At 44.2% G+C, this 19364-nt stretch overlaps 1 protein-coding gene across 3 annotated transcripts in view; it reads left to right on the top strand.

Annotated features, from left to right (window-relative positions):
- The window catches only part of xrcc5 (X-ray repair complementing defective repair in Chinese hamster cells 5), a 487392-nt gene that overhangs the window by 221762 nt on the left and 246266 nt on the right, over positions 1-19364 (top strand). For all 3 annotated transcript variants that reach the window (XM_067986924.1, XM_067986923.1, XM_067986925.1), the window contains exon 16: positions 15058-15127. In XM_067986924.1, the coding sequence (XP_067843025.1) occupies positions 15058-15127 (70 nt within the window). The remainder of the gene's footprint in view (positions 1-15057; positions 15128-19364) is intronic.

Below are 19364 nucleotides of genomic sequence, written 5' to 3'. Positions count from 1 at the left end.
TTCTTCACACAGAGGGTTGTGAATCTTTGGAATTCTCTACTCCAGTGGGTTGTGGATGCTGAGTCATTGTATGTATTCAAGACTAAGATGGATAGATTTTTGGAGTCTCGGGGAATCAAGGGATATGGGGATCTGGCAGGAAAGTGGAGTTGAGGTCAAAGATCAGCCATGATCTGATTGATGGCGGAGCAGGCTCGAGGGGCCGTATGGCCTACTCCTGCTCCTATTTCTTATATACTTATATTCTTATGTTGTTATGTTCTTGCTTTTGTACTCTATGCCTCTATTAATAAGACCCAGGATCCCATATGCTTTTTTAACAGCCTTCTCAGCTTGTCCTCCCACCTTCAAAGATTTGTGTATGTGCACCCCCAGGTGTCTCTGTTCCCGCACCCCCATTAAAATTGTACCGTTTAGTTTATATTGCCTCTCCTCATTCTTCCTACCAAAATGCATCACTTCACACTTCTCTGCATTAAATTTCATCTGCCATGTGTCTGCCCATTTCACCAGTCTGTCTACATCCATCTGAAGTCTGTTACTATCCTCCACATTGTTTACTACATTTCCGAGTTTCTTGTCATCTGCAAACTTTAAAATTATTCTCTATATACCCAAATCCAGGTCATCAATATATATCAAAAAGAGCGGTGATCCTAATACTGACCCCTGGGGAACACCACTGTATACTTCCCTCCAGTCTAAAAAACAACCGTTCACTACTATTCTCTGCTCTGTCCCTTAGCCAGTTTTATATCCACACTGCCACTGTCCCTTTAATCCCATGGGCTTTAATTTTGCTAACAAATCTATTGTGTGGTACTTTATCAAATGCCTTTTAAAATTCATATACACATCAACCACACCACCCTCTCCATTACTTCATCAAAGAACTTTTTGGCAACCAAAGGTATTAAGGGATATGGGCCAAAGGCAGGTATATAGAGTTAGATCACAAATCAGCCATAATCTTATCAAATGGCAGAGCAGGCACGAGGGGCTGAATGGCCTACTCCTGTTCCGATGTTCCTGTAACTCAATCAGGAGTTGGGATGTCTTGTTGAAGTTGTACAAGACATTAGTTAGGCCACACTTGGAATACTGTGTACAGTTCTGGTCACCCTATTATAGAAAGGATATTATTAAACTAGAAAGAGTGCAGAAAAGATTTACTAGGATGCTACCGGGACTTGATGGTTTGACTTCTCGGGAGAGGTTGGATAGACTGAGACGTTTTTCCCTGGAGAGTAGGAGGTTTCGGGGTGATCTTATAGAAGTCTATAAAATAATGAGGGGCATAGATAAGGTAGATAGTCAAAATCTTTTCCCAAAGGTAGGGGAGTCCATAACGAGGGGGCATAGATTTAAGGTGAGAGGGGAGAGATACAAAAGGGTCCAGAGGGGCAATTTTTTCACTCAAAGGGTGGTGAGTGTCTGGAACGAGCTGCCAGAGGCAGTAGTAGAGGCGGGTACAATTTTGTCTTTTAAAAAGCATTTGGACAGTTACATGGGTAAGATGGCTCTAGAGGGATATGGGCCAAGTGCAGGCAATTGGGACTAGCTTCGTGGTATAAACTGGGTGACATGGACATGTTGGGCCGAAGGGCCTGTTTCCATGTTGTAAACTTCTATGATTCTATGAAGTTAGTCAAACATGATTTCATGTCAACAAATTCATGCAGACTTTCATTTATTCGCCCATTCTTTTCCCGTGCCAATTAATTTTGTCCCTGATTATTGTGCCTCAAAGTTTTCCCACGACCGACTTCAGGCTGACTGGCCTGGCCTGTAATTGCTGGGTTTATCCCTCTTTTTTGAACAGGCATGTAACATTTGCTATCCTCCAGTTCTCCGGCACCATCCCCATATCAAAGGAGACCACCATTTCTTGCCCATCCCTAATTGCCCTTGAGAAGGTGGTGGTGAGCCGTCTTCTTGAACCGCTGCAGTCCGTGAGGTGAAGGTTCTCCCACAGTGCTGTTAGGAAGGGAGTTCCAGGATTTTGACCCAGCGACGATGAAGGAACGGCAATACATTTACAAGTCGGGACGGTGTGTGACGTGGAGGGGAACATGCAGGTGGTGGTGTTCCCATGTGCCTGCTGCCCTTGTCCTTCTAGGTGGTAGAGGTCGCGGTTTTGGGAGGTGCTGTGAAAGAAACCTTGTCGAGTTGCTGCAGTGCATCCTGTGGATGGTGCACACTGCAGCCACAGTGCGCCGGTGGTAAAGGGCGTGAATGTTTAGGGTGGTGGATGGGGTGCCAATCAAGTGGGCTACTTTGTCCTGGATGGTGTCGAGCTTCTTGAGTGTTGTAGGAGCTGCACTCATCCAGGCAAGTGGAGAGTATTCCATCACACTCCTGACTTGTGCCTTGTAGATGGTGGAAAGGCTTTGGGGAGTCAGGAGGTGAGTCACTCATCGCAGGACACTCAGCCTCTGACCTGCTCTTGTAGCCACAGTATTTATATGGCTGTTCAAGTTAAGTTTCTGGTCAATGGCGACCCCAGTGGGGGATTTGGCGATGGTAATGCCGTTGAATGTCATGGGGAGGTGGTTAGACTCTCTCTTGTTGGAGATGGTCATTGCCTGGCACTTATCTGGTGCGAATGTTACTTGCCACTTATCAGCCCAAGCCTGGATGTTGTCCAGGTCGTGCGGCATGCGGGCACGGACTGCTTCATTATCTGAGGGGTTGCGAATGGAACTCAGCGCGATGCAATCATCAGCGAAGATCCCTATTTCTGACCTTATGATGAAGGGAAGGTCATTGATGAAGCAGCTGAAGATGGTTGGGCCAAGGACACTGCCCTGAGGAACTCCTGCAGCAATGTCCTTGGGCTGAGATGATTGGCCTCCAACAACCACTACCATCTTCCTTTGTGCTAGGTATAACTCCAGCCACTGGAGCGTTTTCCCCCTGATTCCCATTGACTTCAATTTTACTAGGGCTCCTTGGTGCCACACTCGGTCAAATGCTGCCTTGATGTCAAGGGCAGTCACTCTCACCTCACCTCAGGAATTTAGCTCTTTTGTCCATGTTTGGACCAAGGCTGTAATGAGGTCATAGGAATATAGGAACAGGAGTGGGCAATTCAGCCTCTCGTGCCTGCTCTGCCATTTGATAAGATCATGGCTGATCTGTGATCTAGCTCCATATACCTGCCTTTGGCCCATATCCCTTAATACCTTTAGTTGCCAAAAAGCTATCTCTCTCAGATTTAAATTTAGCAATTGAGCTAGCATCAATTGCCGTTTGCGGAAGAGAGTTCCAAACTTCTACCACCCTTTGTGTGTAGAAATGTTTTCTAATCTCACTCCTGAAAGGTCTGGTTCTAATTTTTAGACTGTGCCCCCTACTCCGAGAATCCCCAACCAACAGAAATAGTTTCTCTCCATCCACCCTATCCGTTCCCCTTAATATGTTATAAATTTTGATCAGATCACCCCTTGACCTTCGAAACTCCAGAGAATAAAACCCCAATTTGTGCAATCGCTCCTCGTAACTTAACCCTTGAAGTCCGGGTATCATTCTAGTAAACCTACGCTGCACTCCCTCCAAGGCCAATATGTCCTTCCGAAGGTGCGGTGCCCAGAACTGCTCACAGTACTCCAGGTGCGGTCTAACCAGGGTTTTGTATAGCTGCAGCATAACCTCTGCCCCCTTGTACTCTAGTCCTCTAGAAAAAAGGCCAACATTCTGTTAGCCTTATTGATTATTTTCTGCACCTGTTCATGACACTTCAATGATCTATGTACCTGAAACCCTAAGTCCCTTTGGACATCCACTGTTTTTAACTTTTTATCATTTAGAAAGTACCCTGCTCTGTCCTTTTTTGATCCAAAGTGGATGACCTCACATGTGCCTACATTGAATTCCATTTGCCACAGTTTTGCCCATTCACCGAATCTATCAATATCGCTTTGTAATTTTATGTTTTCATCTACACTGCTTACAATGCCACCAATCTTTGTGTCATCGGCAAACTTAGATATGAGACTTTATGCCTTCACCCAAGTCGTTAATAAATATTGTGAATAATTGAGGCCCCAAGACAGATCCCTGCGGGACTCCACTAGTCACATCCTGCCAATGTGAGTACCTACCCATTATCCCTACTCTCTGTCGCCTTTCACTCAGCCAACTTCCTAACCAAGTCCGTACTTTCCCCTCAAATTCCATGGGCTTCTATCTCAGCTAACAGCCTTTTATGTGGGCTTTTGTCAAATGCCTTCTGGAAGTCCATATAAATAACATCCATTGACATTCCCCTGTCCATTACTTTAGTCACCTCTTCAAAAAATTCCATCAGGTTTGTCAGGCACAACGTACCTTTTATAAATCCATGCTGGATCTCTCTGATTAACTGAAAATTTTCGAGGTATTCAGTCACCCTATCCATAATTGTAGACTCCAGCATTTTCCCCACAACAGATGTTCGGCTAACTGGTCTATAATTCCGTGATCTCCCTCTCTCTATTCTCTAGAGTTTTGAAGATTAAGGGGTGATCTGATCGAAGTTTATAAGATATTAAGGGGAATGGATAGGGTGGATAGAGAGAAACTATTTCCGCTGGTTGGGGATTCTCGGAGTAGGGGGCACAGTCTAAAAATTAGAGTCAGACCTTTCAGGAGTGAGATTAGAAAACATTTCTACACACAAAGGGTGGTAGAAGTTTGGAACTCTCTTCCGCAAACGGCAATTGATACTAGCTCAATTGCTAAATTTGAATGTGAGATAGATAGCTTTTTGGCAACCAAAGGTATTAAGGGATATGGGCCAAAGGCAGGTATATGGAACTAGATCACAGATCAGCCATGATCTTATCAAATGGCGGAGCAGGCACGAGGGGCTGAATGACCTACTCATGTTCCTATGTTCCCTCTGAGTGAAGAAATTTCTCCTCATCTCGGTTCTAAATGGCATACTCCTTATCCTGAGACTGTGACCCCTAGTTCTGGACCCCGCAGCCATCAGAAACATCCTCCCTGCATCTAGTCTGTCTCGTCCTGTTAGAATTTTATATGTTTCGATGAGATCACCTCTCATTCTTCTTAACTCTAGTGAATATCGGCCTAGTTGACCAAATCTCTCCTCATATGTCAGTCTTGCCATCTCAGGAATCAGTCTGGTAAATCTTCGTTGCACTCCCTCCATGGCAAGGACATCCTTCCTCAGATAAGGAGACCAAAACTGCACACAATACTCCAGATGTGGTCTCACAAAGGCCCTGAATATCTGCAGTTGGATATCCCTGGTCCTGTACTCAAATCCTCTTGCCATGAACGCCAACATACCATTCGCCTTCCTCACTGCTTGCTGCACCTGAATGCTCGCTTTCAGCGACTGGAGTACAAGGACACCCAGCTCTCGTTGCACCTCCCCTTTTCCCAATCTATCACCATTCAGATAACCATCTGCCTTTCTGTTATTACAGCCAAAGTGAATAACCTCACATTTATCTCGTTATACTGCATCTGCCATGTTCTTGCCCACTCACCCAGCTTTTCTAAATCACATTGGAGCCTCTTTGCATCCTCCTCACAGCTCACATTCCACCCCAGCTTTGTGTCATCTGCAAACTTGGACATGTTCTGTTCAGTTCCCTCATCCAAATCATTGAAATATATTGAATAGCTGGGGCCCAAGCACTGATCCCTGCGGTACCCCACCAGTCACTGCCTGCCACCTGGAAAAAGATCCATTTATTCCTACTCTCTGTTTCCTGTCTGTCAATCAATTCTCAATCCATGCCAGTATATTCCCCCCAATCCCATGTGCTTTAATTTTGCACACTAACCTCTTGTGTGGGACCTTATCAAAAGCCTTCTGAAAATCTAAATACACCACATCCACTGATTCTCCCCTATCTATTCTACTAGTTACATCCTCAAAAACCTCCAGTGAATTTGTTAAGCATGATTTCCCTTTCATAAACCCATGCTGACTTTGTCCAATCCCGTTAATGCCCTCCAAGTGTTCTGTTATGATGTTAGCCTAACTGGTCTGTAACATAAGAAATAGGAGCAGGAGTAGGCCAATCGGCCCCTCGAGCATGCTCCGCCATTCAATCAGATCATGGCTGATCTGATCCTAACCTCAAATCTAAATTCATGTCCAATTTCCTGCCCGCTCCCTGTAACCCCTAATTCCCTTTACTTCTAGGAAACTGTCTATTTCTGTTTTAAATTTATTTAATGATGTAGCTTCCACAGCTTCCTGGGGCAGCAAATTCCACAGACCTACCACCCTCTGAGTGAAGAAGTTTCTCCTCATCTCAGTTTTGAAAGAGCAGCCCCTTATTCTAAGATTATGCCCCCTCGTTCTAGTTTCACCCATCCTTGGGAACATCCTTACCGCATCCACCCGATCAAGCCCCTTCACAATCTTATATGTTTCAATAAGATCGCCTCTCATTCTTCTGAACTCCAATGAGTAGAGTCCCAATCTACTCAACCTCTCCTCATATGTCCGCCCCCTCATCCCCGGGATTAACCGAGTGAACCTTCTTTGTACTGCCTCGAGAGCAAGTATGTCTTTTCTTAAGTATGGACACCAAAACTGTATGCAGTATTCCAGGTGCGGTCTCACCAATACCTTAGATAACTGCAGCAGTACTTCCCTGTTTTTATATTCTATCCCCCTAGCAATAAAAGCCAACATTCCGTTGGCCTTCTTGATCACCTGCTGCACCTGCATACTAACTTTTTGATTTTCTTGCACGAGGACCCCCAGATCCCTTTGTACTGCAGCACTTTCCAGTTTCTCGCCATTAAGATAATAACTTGCTCTCTGATTTTTCCCACCAAAGTGCATAACCTCACATTTTCCAATATTGTATTGCATCTGCCAAATCTCCACGCACTCACCCAGCCTGTCTATATCCCCTTGTAGGGTTTTTCTGTCCTCCTCACTCTCTACTTTCCCTCCCATCTTTGTATCATCTGCAAACTTTGATACGTTACACTCTGTCCCCTCCTCCAAATCGTTAATATAGATTGTAAAGAGTTGGGGACCCAGCACCGACCCCTGCGGAACACCACTGGCTACTGGTTGCCAGTCCGAGAATGAACCATTTATCCCAACTCTCTGCTTCCTGTTAGATAACCAATCCTCCACCCATGCCAGAATATTACCCCCAATCCAGTGATTCTTTATCTTGAGCAATAATCTTTTATGTGGCACCTTGTCAAATGCCTTCTGGAAGTCTAAATACACTACGTCCACTGGTTCCCCTTTATCCACCCTGTACGTTATGTCCTCAAAGAACTCAAGCAAATTTGTCAGACATGACTTCCCCTTCGTAAAGCCATGCTGACTTTGTCCTATTAAATTATGTTTATCCAAATGTTCCGCTACTGTCTCCTTAATAATAGACTCCAAAGTTTTACCCACCACAGATGTTAGGCTAACTGGTCTATAATTCCCAGCCTTCTGCCTACTACCCTTTTTAAATAAGGGTGTTACATTAGCAGTTTTCCAATCTGCCGGGACCTTTGCCGAGTCCAGAGAATTTTGGATTCCCTGTTTTTTCTCTCCCTCCTTTTTTAAATAGTGGGGTTACATTTGCCACCATCCAATCTGTAGGAACTGTTCCAGAGTCTATAGAATTTTGGAAGATGATCACCAATGCATCCACTATTTCCAGGGCCACTTCCTTTAGTACTGTCTTGGGGCCTCAATTATTCACAATATTTATTAACGACTTAGATGAAGACAGAGAAAGTCTCATATCTAAGTTTGCCGATGACACACAGATTGCTATCTATCTGCGCTGTTAATTCATCTACCTTATTGCGAATGCTCCACGCATTTAGACACAATGCCTTTAGACTTGTCTTTTTAAGATTGCTAGTCATCTTAGTTTTATTTTGCACTATGGCCCTATTTGTTTTTCGCCCTTGTTTTCTCTGCCTTCCATTATGGCCTTGGAGGGAGTGCAGCGTAGGTTTACTAGAATGATACCCGAACTTCAAGGATTAAGTTACGAGGAGAGATTACACAAATTGATGTTGTATTCTCTAGAGTTTAGAAGGTTAAGGGGTGATCTGATTAAAGTTTATAAGATATTAAGGGGAACAGATAGGGTGGATAGAGAGAAACTATTTCCGCTGGTTGGGGATTCTTGGAGTAGGGGACACAGTCTAAAAATTAGAACCAGACCTTTCAGGAGTGAGATTAGAAAACATTTCTACACACAAAGGGTGGTCGAAGTTTGGAACTCTCTTCCGCAAACGGCAATTGATACTAGCTCAATTGCTAAATTAAATGTGAGATAGATAGCTTTTTGGCAACCAAAGGTATTATGGGATATGGGCCAAAGGCAGGTATATGGAACTGGATCACAGATCAGCCATGATCTTATCAAATGGCGGAACAGGCATGAGGGGCTGAATGGCCTACTCCTGTTTCTGTGTGACATGAGGAAACAGTTTTTTACACAGCAAGTCATTACGATCGGGAATGCACTGCCTGAAAGAGTGATTGAAGCAGATTCAGTATAGTAAATTTCAAAAGGGAATTGGATAATTACTTGAAGTGAAAAAATTTACAGGGCTATGGAGAAAGAGCAGGGGAATGGGACTGAAAAGCAAAATACTGCGGACGCTGGAAATCGGAAATAAAAACAGAAAATGCTGGAAATACTCAGCAAATCAGGCAGCATCTGTGGAGAAAGAAGCAGAGTTGAAGTTTCAGTTCGATGATCTTCCGTCAGAACTGCCATGTGTCTGGTTCTGATGAAAGGTCATCGACCTGAAACGTTAACTGTGTTTACATAACAGCAGGAGTAGGCCATCCGGCCCCTCGAGCCTGCTCTGCCATTCAACAAGATCTTGACTGATCTTCTACCTCAATATCATTATCCTGCACCATCCCCATATCCCTTGATGCCTTTAATATCTAGAAATCTATCGATCTCTGTTTCGAATATACTCAATGACTGAACCTCCACAGCCCCCTGGAGAAGAGAATTCCAAAGATTCACCACCCTCTGAGTGAAGAAATTTCTCCTCATCTCAGTCCTAAATGGCCTACCCCTTATTCTGAGACTGTGACCCCTGGTTCCAGACTCCCCAGCTTGGAGAAACATCCTCCTTGCATCTACCCTGTCGAGCCCTGTAAGAATTTTGTATGTTTCAATGAGATCACCTCTCATTCTTCTGAACTCTAGAGGATACAGGCCTAATCTACTCAATCTCTCCTCATACGACAATTCTGCCATCCAAGGAATCAGTCTGGGTGAACCTTTGTTGCACTCCATCTATGGCAAGTAAACCTTTCTTAGGTATGATGTGGAGATGCCGGTGATGGACTGGGGTTGACAATTGTAAACAATTTTACAACACCAAGTTATAGTCCAGCAATTTTATTTTAAATTCACAAGCTTTCGGAGACTTCCTCCTTCCTCAGGTAAATGTTTCTTAGGTAAGGAGACCAAAATTGTACACAATACTCCAGGTCTCACCAAGGCCTTATATAATTGCAGTAAGACATCTTTACTTCTGTACTCAAATCCTTTTATAATAAAGGCCAACATACCATTTGCCTTCCTATTTGCTTGCTGCACCTGCATGTTAGCTTTCAGTAACTCATGAACAAGGACACCCAGGTCCCCTTTGAACATCAACATTTCCCAATCTCTCACCATTTAAAAAATACTCTGCATTTCTGTTTTTCCTACCAAAGTGGATAACTTCACATTTTTCCACTTTATATTCCATCTACCATGTTCTTGCCCACTCACTTAGCCTTGTCTGTATCTCCTTGAAGCCTCTTTGCATCCTCCTCACAACTCACATTCCCACCCGGTTTTGTGTCATCAGCAAACTTGGAAATATTACATTTGGTCCCCTCATCCAAATCATTGATATAGATTGTGAATAGCTCGGGCCCAAGCACCGATCCCTGCGGTACCCCACTAGTCACAGTCTGCCAACCTGAAAAAGACGCGTTTATTCCTACTCTCTGTTTTCTATCTGTTAACCAATTCTCAATCCATGCCAGTATCTTAACCCCAATTCCATGTGCTCTAACTTTGTTCACCAACCTCCTGTGTGGGACCTCATCGAAAGCCTTCTGAAAATCCAAATACACCAAATCCAATGGTTCCCCCTTATCTTTACTACTAGTTACATCCTCAGAGAACTCCCAATAGGTTTGTCAAACATGATTTCCTTTTCATAAATCCATGTTGACTCTGCCAAATCCTATTATTGTTTTCTAAGTGTCCTGTTATCTCATCCTTTATAATAGGATTCTTTCTCCACAGATGCTGCCTGACTTGCTGAGTATTTTCAGCATTTTCTGTTTTTATTTTAGGGAATTGGGACTAATTGGATAGCTCTTTCAAAGAGGCACAATGGGCTGAATGGCCTCCTCCTGTGCTGTACCGTACTATAAGATTAGATTCCTAATAAAAATGATGTAATTATATTTCTGAATGGCTGTGCTTGGGTGGATCGAGTGATACCACCGAATCACAATCCAAAAACGGAGAGCTGCTTCTCCCCACTCTCACTGAGCCTGTGGCTGGATGTGATTCCCAGGTCCATGAGGGAGGGGGTATAGAGCTGATTATCAGTGGACTGCAATTTTAAAATATTACAATAGAATATTTTACATTGAAAGTACATTTCCCTCTCAAGGCTATTGATTGTGTAGCCACTTTGTAAAAAGAAAATACACGTAATACACTAAAAGGGCACATGGAGCTATGAATCACAGAAAGGTTACAGCATGGAAGGAGGCCATTCAGCCCATTGTTCCCGCACCGGCTCTATGGAGGAGAAATCTAGCTAGTCCCACTCCCCTGCCCGATCCCCGTAGCCCTGCAAATTTTTCCTTTCGAGTACTTATCCAGTTCCCTTTTGAAGGCCACAATTGAATCTGTCTCCACCTCCCCCTCGGGCAGTGCATTCCAGATCCTCACCACTCATTGTGTAAAAAAGTTTTTCCTCATGTCACCCTTGGCTCTTTTGCCAATCACCTTAAATCCATGTCCTATGGTTCTTGACCCTTCCGCCAATGGGAACAGTTTCTCTCTATCTACTCTGTCTGGACCCTTCATGATTTTGAACACCTCGACCAAATCTCCTCTCAACCGTCTCTGTTCCAAGGAGAACAACCCCAGCTTCTCCAGTCTATCCACGTAACTAAAGTCCCTCATCCCTGGAATTATTCCAGTAAAATCTCTTCTGTACACTCTCTAAGGCCTTCACATCTTTCCTAAAATGGACACAATACTCCAGTTGTGGCCGAACCAGTGTTTTACAAAGGTTTATGATGGCTTCCATACTTTTGTACTCTCTGGCTCTATTTATAAAGCTCAGGATCCCATATGCTTTTTTAACCGCTTTCCCAACCTGCCCTGCCACCTTCAACAATTTGTGCACATACTCCCCCAGATCTCTCTGTTCCTGTACCCCTTTTAGAATTGTGCCCTCTAGTTTATATTGCCTCTCCTCATTCTTCCTACCGAAATGTATTACTTTGCATTTTTCTGCTTTAATTTTATCTGTCACGTGTCTGCCCATTCCACCAGCCTACCTATATCATTTTCAAGTCTTTCACTATCCTTCTCACTGTTTACTACCCTTCCAAGTTTTGTCATCTGCAAATTTTGAAATTGTGCCCTGTACACCCAAGTCCAGGTCATTAAGATTTTTATCAAGAAAAGCAGTGGTCCCACTGCACACCTCCCTCCAGTCCGAAAAACAACCGTTCACCACGACTCTCTATTTCCTGTCCCTTAGCCAATTCTGTATCCATGTTGCTACTGCCCCCTTTATTCCATGGGCCGAAACCTTGATGATAAGCCTACCATGCAGCACTTTATCAAACGCCTTTTGAAAATCCATATACACCACACCAACTTCATTGCCCTCATTGACCCTCTCTGTTATAGAATCATAGAATCATAGAAGTTACAACATGGAAACAGGCCCTTCGGCCCAACATGTCCATGTCGCCCAGTTTATACCACTAAGCTAGTCCCAATTGCCTGCACTTGGCCCATATCCCTCTATACCCATCTTACCCATGTAACTGTCCAAATGCTTTTTAAAAGACAAAATTGTACCCGCCTCTACTACTGCCTCTGGCAGCTCGTTCCAGACACTCACCACCCTTTGAGTGAAAAAATTGCCCCTCTGGACCCTTTTGTATCTCTCCCCTCTCACCTTAAATCTATGCCCCCTCGTTATAGACTCCCCTACCTTTGGGAAAATATTTTGACTATCGACCTTATCTATGCCCCTCATTATTTTATAGACTTCTATAAGATCACCCCTTAACCTCCTACTCTCCAGGGAAAAAAGTCCCAGTCTGTCTAACCTCTCCCTGTAAGTCAAACCATCAAGTCCCGGTAGCATCCTAGTAAATCTTTTCTGCACTCTTTCTAGTTTAATAATATCCTTTCTATAATAGGGTGACCAGAACTGTACACAGTACTCCAAGTGTGGCCTCACCAATGCCCTGTACAACTTCAACACGACATCCCAACTCCTGCATTCAATGTTCTGACCAATGAAACCAAGCATGCCGAATGCCTTCTTCACCACCCTATCCACCTGTGACTCCACTTTCAAGGAGCTATGAATCTGTACTCCTAGATCTCTTTGTTCTAATACTCTTCCCAACGCCCTACCATTAACGGAGTAGGTCCTGGCCCGATTCAATCTACCAAAATGCATCACCTCACATTTATCTAAATTAAACTCCATCTGCCATTCATCGGCCCACTGGCCCAATTGATCAAGATCCCGTTGCAATCCTAGATAACCTTCTTCACTGTCCACAATGCCACCAATCTTGGTGTCATCTGCAAACTTACTAACCATGCCTCCTAAATTCTCATCCAAATCATTAATATAAATAACAAATAACAGCGGACCCAGCACCGATCCCTGAGGCACACCGCTGGACACAGGCATCCAGTTTGAAAAACAACCCTCTACAACCACCCTCTGTCTTCTGTCGTCAATCCAATTTTGTATCCAATTAGCTACCTCACCTTGGATCCCATGAGATTTAACCTTATGTAACAACCTACCATGCGGTACCTTGTCAAATGCTTTGCTGAAGTCCATGTAGACCACGTCTACTGCACAGCCCTCATCTATCTTCTTGGTTACCCCTTCAAAAAACTCAATCAAATTCGTGAGACATGATTTTCCTCTCACAAAACCATGCTGACTGTTCCTAATCAGTCCCTGCCTCTCCAAATGCCTGTAGATCCTGTCCCTCAGAATACCCTCTAACAACTTACCCACTACAGATGTCAGGCTCACTGGTCTGTAGTTCCCAGGCTTTTCCCTGCCTCCCTTCTTAAACAAAGGCACAACATTTGCTACCCTCCAATCTTCAGGCACCTCACCTGTAGCTGTCGATGATTCAAATATCTCTGCTAGGGGACCCGCAATTTCCTCCCTAACCTCCCATAACGTCCTGGGATAGATTTCATCAGGTCCCGGAGATTTATCTACCTTGATGCGCGTTAAGACTTCCAGCACCTCCCTCTCTGTAATATGTACACTCCTCAAGACATCACTATTTATTTCCCCAAGTTCCCTAACATCCATGCCTTTCTCAACCGTAAATACCGATGTGAAATATTCATTCAGGATCTCACCCATTTCTTGTGGTTCCGCACATAGATGACCTTGTTGATCCTTAAGAGGCCCTACTCTCTCGCTAGTTACCCTTTTGCCCTTTATGTATTTGTAGAAGCTCTTTGGATTCACCTTTGCCTGATCTGCCAAAGCAATCTCATATCCCCTTTTTGCCCTCCTGATTTCTCTCTTAACTCTACTCCGGCAATCTCTATACTCTTCAAGGGATCCACTTGATCCCAGCTGCCTATGCATGTCATATGCCTCCTTCTTCTTTTTGACTAGGGCCTCAATCTCCCGAGTCATCCAAGGTTCCCTACTTCTACCAGCCTTGCCCTTCACTTTATAAGGAATGTGCTTACCCTGAACCCTGGTTAACACACTTTTGAAAGCCTCCCACTTACCAGAATTCCCTTTGCCTGCCAACAGACTCTCCCAATCAACTTCTGAAAGTTCCTGTCTAATACCATCAAAATTGGCCTTTCCCCAATTTAGAATTTTAACTTTTGGGCCAGACCTATCCTTCTCCATAGCTATCTTAAAACTAATGGAATTATGATCACTGGTCCCAAAGTGATCCCTCACTAACACTTCTGTCACCTGCCCTTCCTTATTTCCCAAGAGGAGGTCAAGTTTTGCCCCCTCTCTAGTCGGGCCATCCACATACTGAATGAGAAATTCCTCCTGAATACACTCAACAAATTTCTCTCCATCCAAGCCCCTAATGCTATGGCTGTCCCAGTCAATGTTGGGAAAGTTAAAGTCCCCGACTATTACCACCCTATTTTTCTTGCAGCTGTCTGTAATCTCCTTACATATTTGCTCCTCAATTTCCCGTTGACTATTTGGGGGTCTGTAGTACAATCCTATCAAAGTGATCTCTCCCTTCTTATTTTTCAGTTCTACCCATATGGACTCAGTGGGCGAACCCTCGGATATATCCCCTCTCACTACTGCCGTGATGTTCTCCCTAATCAAGAACGCAACTCCCCCTCCTCTCTTACCTCCTGCTCTATCTTTCCTATAGCATCTGTACCCTGGAACATTGAGCTGCCAGTCCTGCCCCTCCCTTATCCATGTTTCAGTAATAGCTATAACATCCCAGTCCCATGTACCCATCCATGCCCTGAGTTCATCTGCCTTGCCCATCAGACTTCTTGTTACCTCATCAAAAAACTCCATCAGGTTAGTTAAACACGATTTGCCTTTAACAAATCCGTGCTGGCTTTCCCTGATTATTCCACACTCGTCCAAGTGACTGTTAATTCTGTCCCGGATTATTGTTTCTAAAAGTTTCCCCAACTCAGAACTGTAATAGGGAAGGTGGCTGCGAGCCCTTCTCTAAGCTATTTTATAATCAGTCTTCAGCAAGGTCCGGTGCTTCTCAGTGTTAAGGCTGCAGTACAATAAATACACTCAGACTGGATTTGCCCTGTCTCCTGTTTCTAGGTTGGCAGCCTTGATCCAGTAAAAGACTTCCGGATTCTGGTTCATCAGAAGAACTTCAACTTCAGAGAAGGTGAGTTACACTGGACAATAGATAAAGCAACTGAGAAGTCTGAGGGATGGGCCAATGAGGTTTAGTTCTGGAGGGATGGGTCATTGATGGTCAAGTCTGGCGGATGGGCCAGTGAGGGCTAATTCTGGGGGATGGGTCAGTGACGGTTAATTCTGGGTGATGGGCCAGTGAGGGTTAATTCTGGGGGATGGGCCATTGAGGGTTAATTCTGGGGGATGGGCCATTGAGGGTTAATTCTGGGGGATGGGTCAGTGACGGCTATTTCAGATGGATGGGCCAGTGAGTGTTAATTCTGAGAGGGTTGGGTTAGTGAGAATGAGTGGGAATTGGAAGCGTAGTTAATAATGTTCTCAAGGTCTGAATGAGAGCAAGAAGCAGCACCCACACAGTCATCAATGTAGCAGGGGAAGAGGTCCTGGAGGGTCCCGAGTAGGACTGGAACAAAGCATGTTCAACAGACTGCAAAAAGGCAGGCTCACTTGGGACCCGTGCGACACTTAATCTGGACATAGTGAGTGGAATTAAGAGAAGTGGTTCAAGATAAGAGCAAGTTCAGTCAGCTAGAGAAGAGTGATGGTTGGGGCACTGTTCAGGGAAGAGATAGTGGATGCATTGGTTTTGATCTTCCAGAATTCCCTCGATTCTGGAACGGTCCCTGTGGATTGGAAGGTAGCAAATTTAACCCGGCAATTCAAGAAAGAAGGGAGAGAGAAAACGGGGATTTACAGGCCAGTTAGCCTGACATCAGTCATTGGGAAAATGCTAGAATCTATTATTAAGGAAGTGGTAACAGGGCATTTAGAAAATCATAATATAATTAGGCAGAGTCAACATGGTTTAATCAAAGGGAAATCATGTTTGATAAATTTATTAGAGTTTTTTGAGGATGTAACTGGCAGGGTAGATAAAGGGGAGCCTTTATGAAAATCTAAATATACTACATGTAGTATATTTGGATTTTCAAAAAGCATTTGATAAGGTGCCACACAAGAGGTTGTTACAAAGATTAGGGCTCATGGGATTGGGGGTAATATATTAGGGTGGATTGAGGATTGGTTAACAGACAGAAAACAAAGAGTATCGTGGAAAGTCACAGCACAGAAGGAGACCATTCGGTCCATCGTGTCCATGCCAGCTGAAAAAGAGCTATCCAGCTTAATCCTACTTTCCAGCACTTGGTCCGTAGCCCTGTGGGTTACGGCACTTCAAGCGCTCATCCAAGTACTTTTTAAATCAGTTGAGGGTCTCTGCCTCTACCACCCTTTCAGGCAGTGAGTTCCAGACCCCACCACCCTATGGGTGAAAAATTTCTCCTCAGCTCCCCTATAATCCTTCTACCAATTACTTTAAATCTATGCCCCTGGTCACTGACCCATCTGCTAGGTCCTCCCTATCCACTCTATTTAGTCCCGACATAATTTTATACACCTCAATTAAATCTCCCCTCGGCCGCCTTTGTTCCAAAGCAAACAACCCCAGCACATCCAATCTTTTCTCATAGCTAAAATTCTTCCAGCCCTGGCAATATTCTCGTAAGTCTCTATGTACCCTCTCTAGTGCAATCACATCTTTCCTATAATGTGGTGACCAGAACTGTACCCAGTACTCAAGCTGTGGCCTAACTAGTGTTTTATACAGGTCGGGCATAACCTCCCAGCTCTTATAGTCTATGCCTTGGCTAATAAAGGAAAGTATCTCACCTTTTAACCACCTTATCTACGTGTCCTGCTACCTTCAGGAATCTGTGGACATAGGAACAAAAGTAGGCCATTCAGCCCCTCATGTCTGCTCCGCTATTTGATAAGATCATGGCTGACCTGTGATCTAACTCCATATACCTGCCGTTGGCCCATATCCCTTAATACCTTTGGTTGCCAAAAAGCTATCTATCTCAGATTTAAATTTAGCAATTGAGCTAGTATCAATTGCCGTTTGTGGAAGAGAGTTCCAAACTTCTACAACCCTTTGTGTGTAGAAATGTTTTCTAATCTCGCTCCTTAAAGGTCTGGCTCTAATTTTTAGACTGTGCCCCCTCCTCCTAGAATCCCCAACCAGCAGAAATAGTTTCTCTCTATCCACCCTATCCGTTCCCCTTAATATCTTATAAACTTCGATCAGATCATCCCTTAACCTTCTAAACTCCAGAGAATACAACCCCAATTTGTGTAATCTCTCCTCGTATCTTAATCCTTGAAGTCCGGGTATCATTCTAGTAAACCTACGCTGCACTCCCTCCAAGGCCAATATGTCCTTCCCAACAGTATCCAAAGCGGTATCTCACTTAGCTCAGCTCTCCCGCTCTCGGGCCCTCCTTTATCCCCCTCTGATCTCCCTTAGCTCAGCTCTCCCGCTCTCGGGCCCTCCTTTATCCCCCTCCGATCTCCCTTTGCTCAGCTCTCCCGCTCTCGGGCCCTCCTTTATCCCCCTCCGATCTCCCTGAGCTCAGCTCTCCCGTTCTCGGGCCCTCCTTTATCCACCTCCGATCTCCCTTAGCTCAGCTCTCCCGTTCTCGGGCCCTCCTTAATCCACCTCCGATCTCCCTTAGCTCAGCTCTCCCGATCTTGGGCCCTCCTTTATCCGCCTCCAATCTCGCTCAGCTCCGATCTCGCTCGCTCAGATTTGGGCTTGAATGTGGGGGGCTTGATCAAGAAGTTTGCAGATGATACAAAAATTGGCCATGTGGTTGATAGTGAGGAGGAAAGCTGTAGACTGCAGGAAGATATCAATGGACTGGTCAGGTGGGCAGAAAAGTGGCAAATGGAATTCAATCCAGAGAAGTATGAGGTGATGCATTTGAGGAGGGCAAACAAGGCAAGGGAATACACAATAAATGGGAGGATACCGAGAGGTGTAGAGGAACAAAGGGAACTTGGAGTGCCCTTGGAGTGAAATCACTTCAATGATAAAGGAGGATATAACGAGAGGTAAGCAGCCAACAGAGACCTTATGGGTTGAATTGAGAAATAGGAAAGGATCTAAGACTATTCTGGGAGTTGTGTATAGGACCCCTGGCAGCAGCTCTGAAGTGCTGGATTGTATAAATGCAGAGATTAGACAAGCGTGTAAGAAAGTCATAGTGGTCTTAATGGGGGATTTTAACCGTCACATAGATTGGGAAAAGCAGACTAGCAACTGTCAGAAAGGTAGTGAATTTCTTGAGTGTGTCCGGGATAGTTTTCTACAGCTGTATGCCCTAGAGGCAACAAGGGGGCAAGCCATACTAGATTTAATAATGAGTAATGAACCAGATTTAGTTAACGGCTTAACTGTGCGTGAACATCTATCCAATAGTGATCATAACATGATCGAGTTCATTGTAGTCTTTGAAAGGAAAAAAAGTGAATCAGCTGCTAAGATTCCAGACTTGGGTAAGGCCGACTTGAATGGGATGAGACAGAGACTGTCCACAGTAAACTGGGCGAATCTGTTAATGGGTAAAACGACTGATGATCAGTGGGAAATGTTTAAAGAAACATTTAACGAGATACAGAATCGGTTTATACTCCTGAGGGGCAAGAACTCCACTTGCCAAAAAAAACAGCCATGGACAACTAAAGAGGTAAGGGACAGTATAAGACATAAGGAAAGGGCATACAAAAAGGCAAAAAATGGCACAGATCCTGGCGAATGGGAAAGATACAAAGATCAACAAAGGGTCACAAAACAGATAGTAAGAGCTACAAAAAGAGAGTATGAAAAGAAACTTGGAAGGGATATCAAAACCAATACGAAGAACTTTTATAGTTATATTAGGAAAAAGAGGGTGGTCAGGAGCAGTGTTGGCCCCTTAAAAACTGAAAGTGGGGATATTGTCATTGACGATGGGGAAATGGCGGACATGTTGAATAATTACTTTGCGTCAGTATTTACAGTCGAAAAAGAGGATAGCATGCCGGAAATCCCAAGAAAACTAATATTGAATCTGGGACAGGGACTCAATAAAATTAACATAAGTAAAGCAACAGTAATGAAGAAAATAATAGCACAAAAGAGTGACAAATCCCCAGACCAGATGGTTTCCATCCCAGGATTTTAAAGGAAGTAGGTGAGCACATTGCAGATGCCCTAACTATAATCTTTCAATGTTCTCGAGATTCAGGAACTGTCCCTCTAGATTGGAAAATTGCACATGTCACTCTGCTTTTTAAGAAAGCAGAGAGGGGGAAACCAGGGAATTATAGACCAGTTAGCCTAACATCTGTTGTGGGTAAAATGCTGGAGTCTATAATTAAAGATA

Source organism: Heptranchias perlo, chromosome 7 (genome assembly GCF_035084215.1).
Source record: "Heptranchias perlo isolate sHepPer1 chromosome 7, sHepPer1.hap1, whole genome shotgun sequence".
NCBI classification, from domain to species: domain Eukaryota; kingdom Metazoa; phylum Chordata; class Chondrichthyes; order Hexanchiformes; family Hexanchidae; genus Heptranchias; species Heptranchias perlo.
The sequence above is the reverse complement of the archived record's forward strand: the minus strand, read 5'-3'. Positions and strand labels throughout refer to the sequence as shown.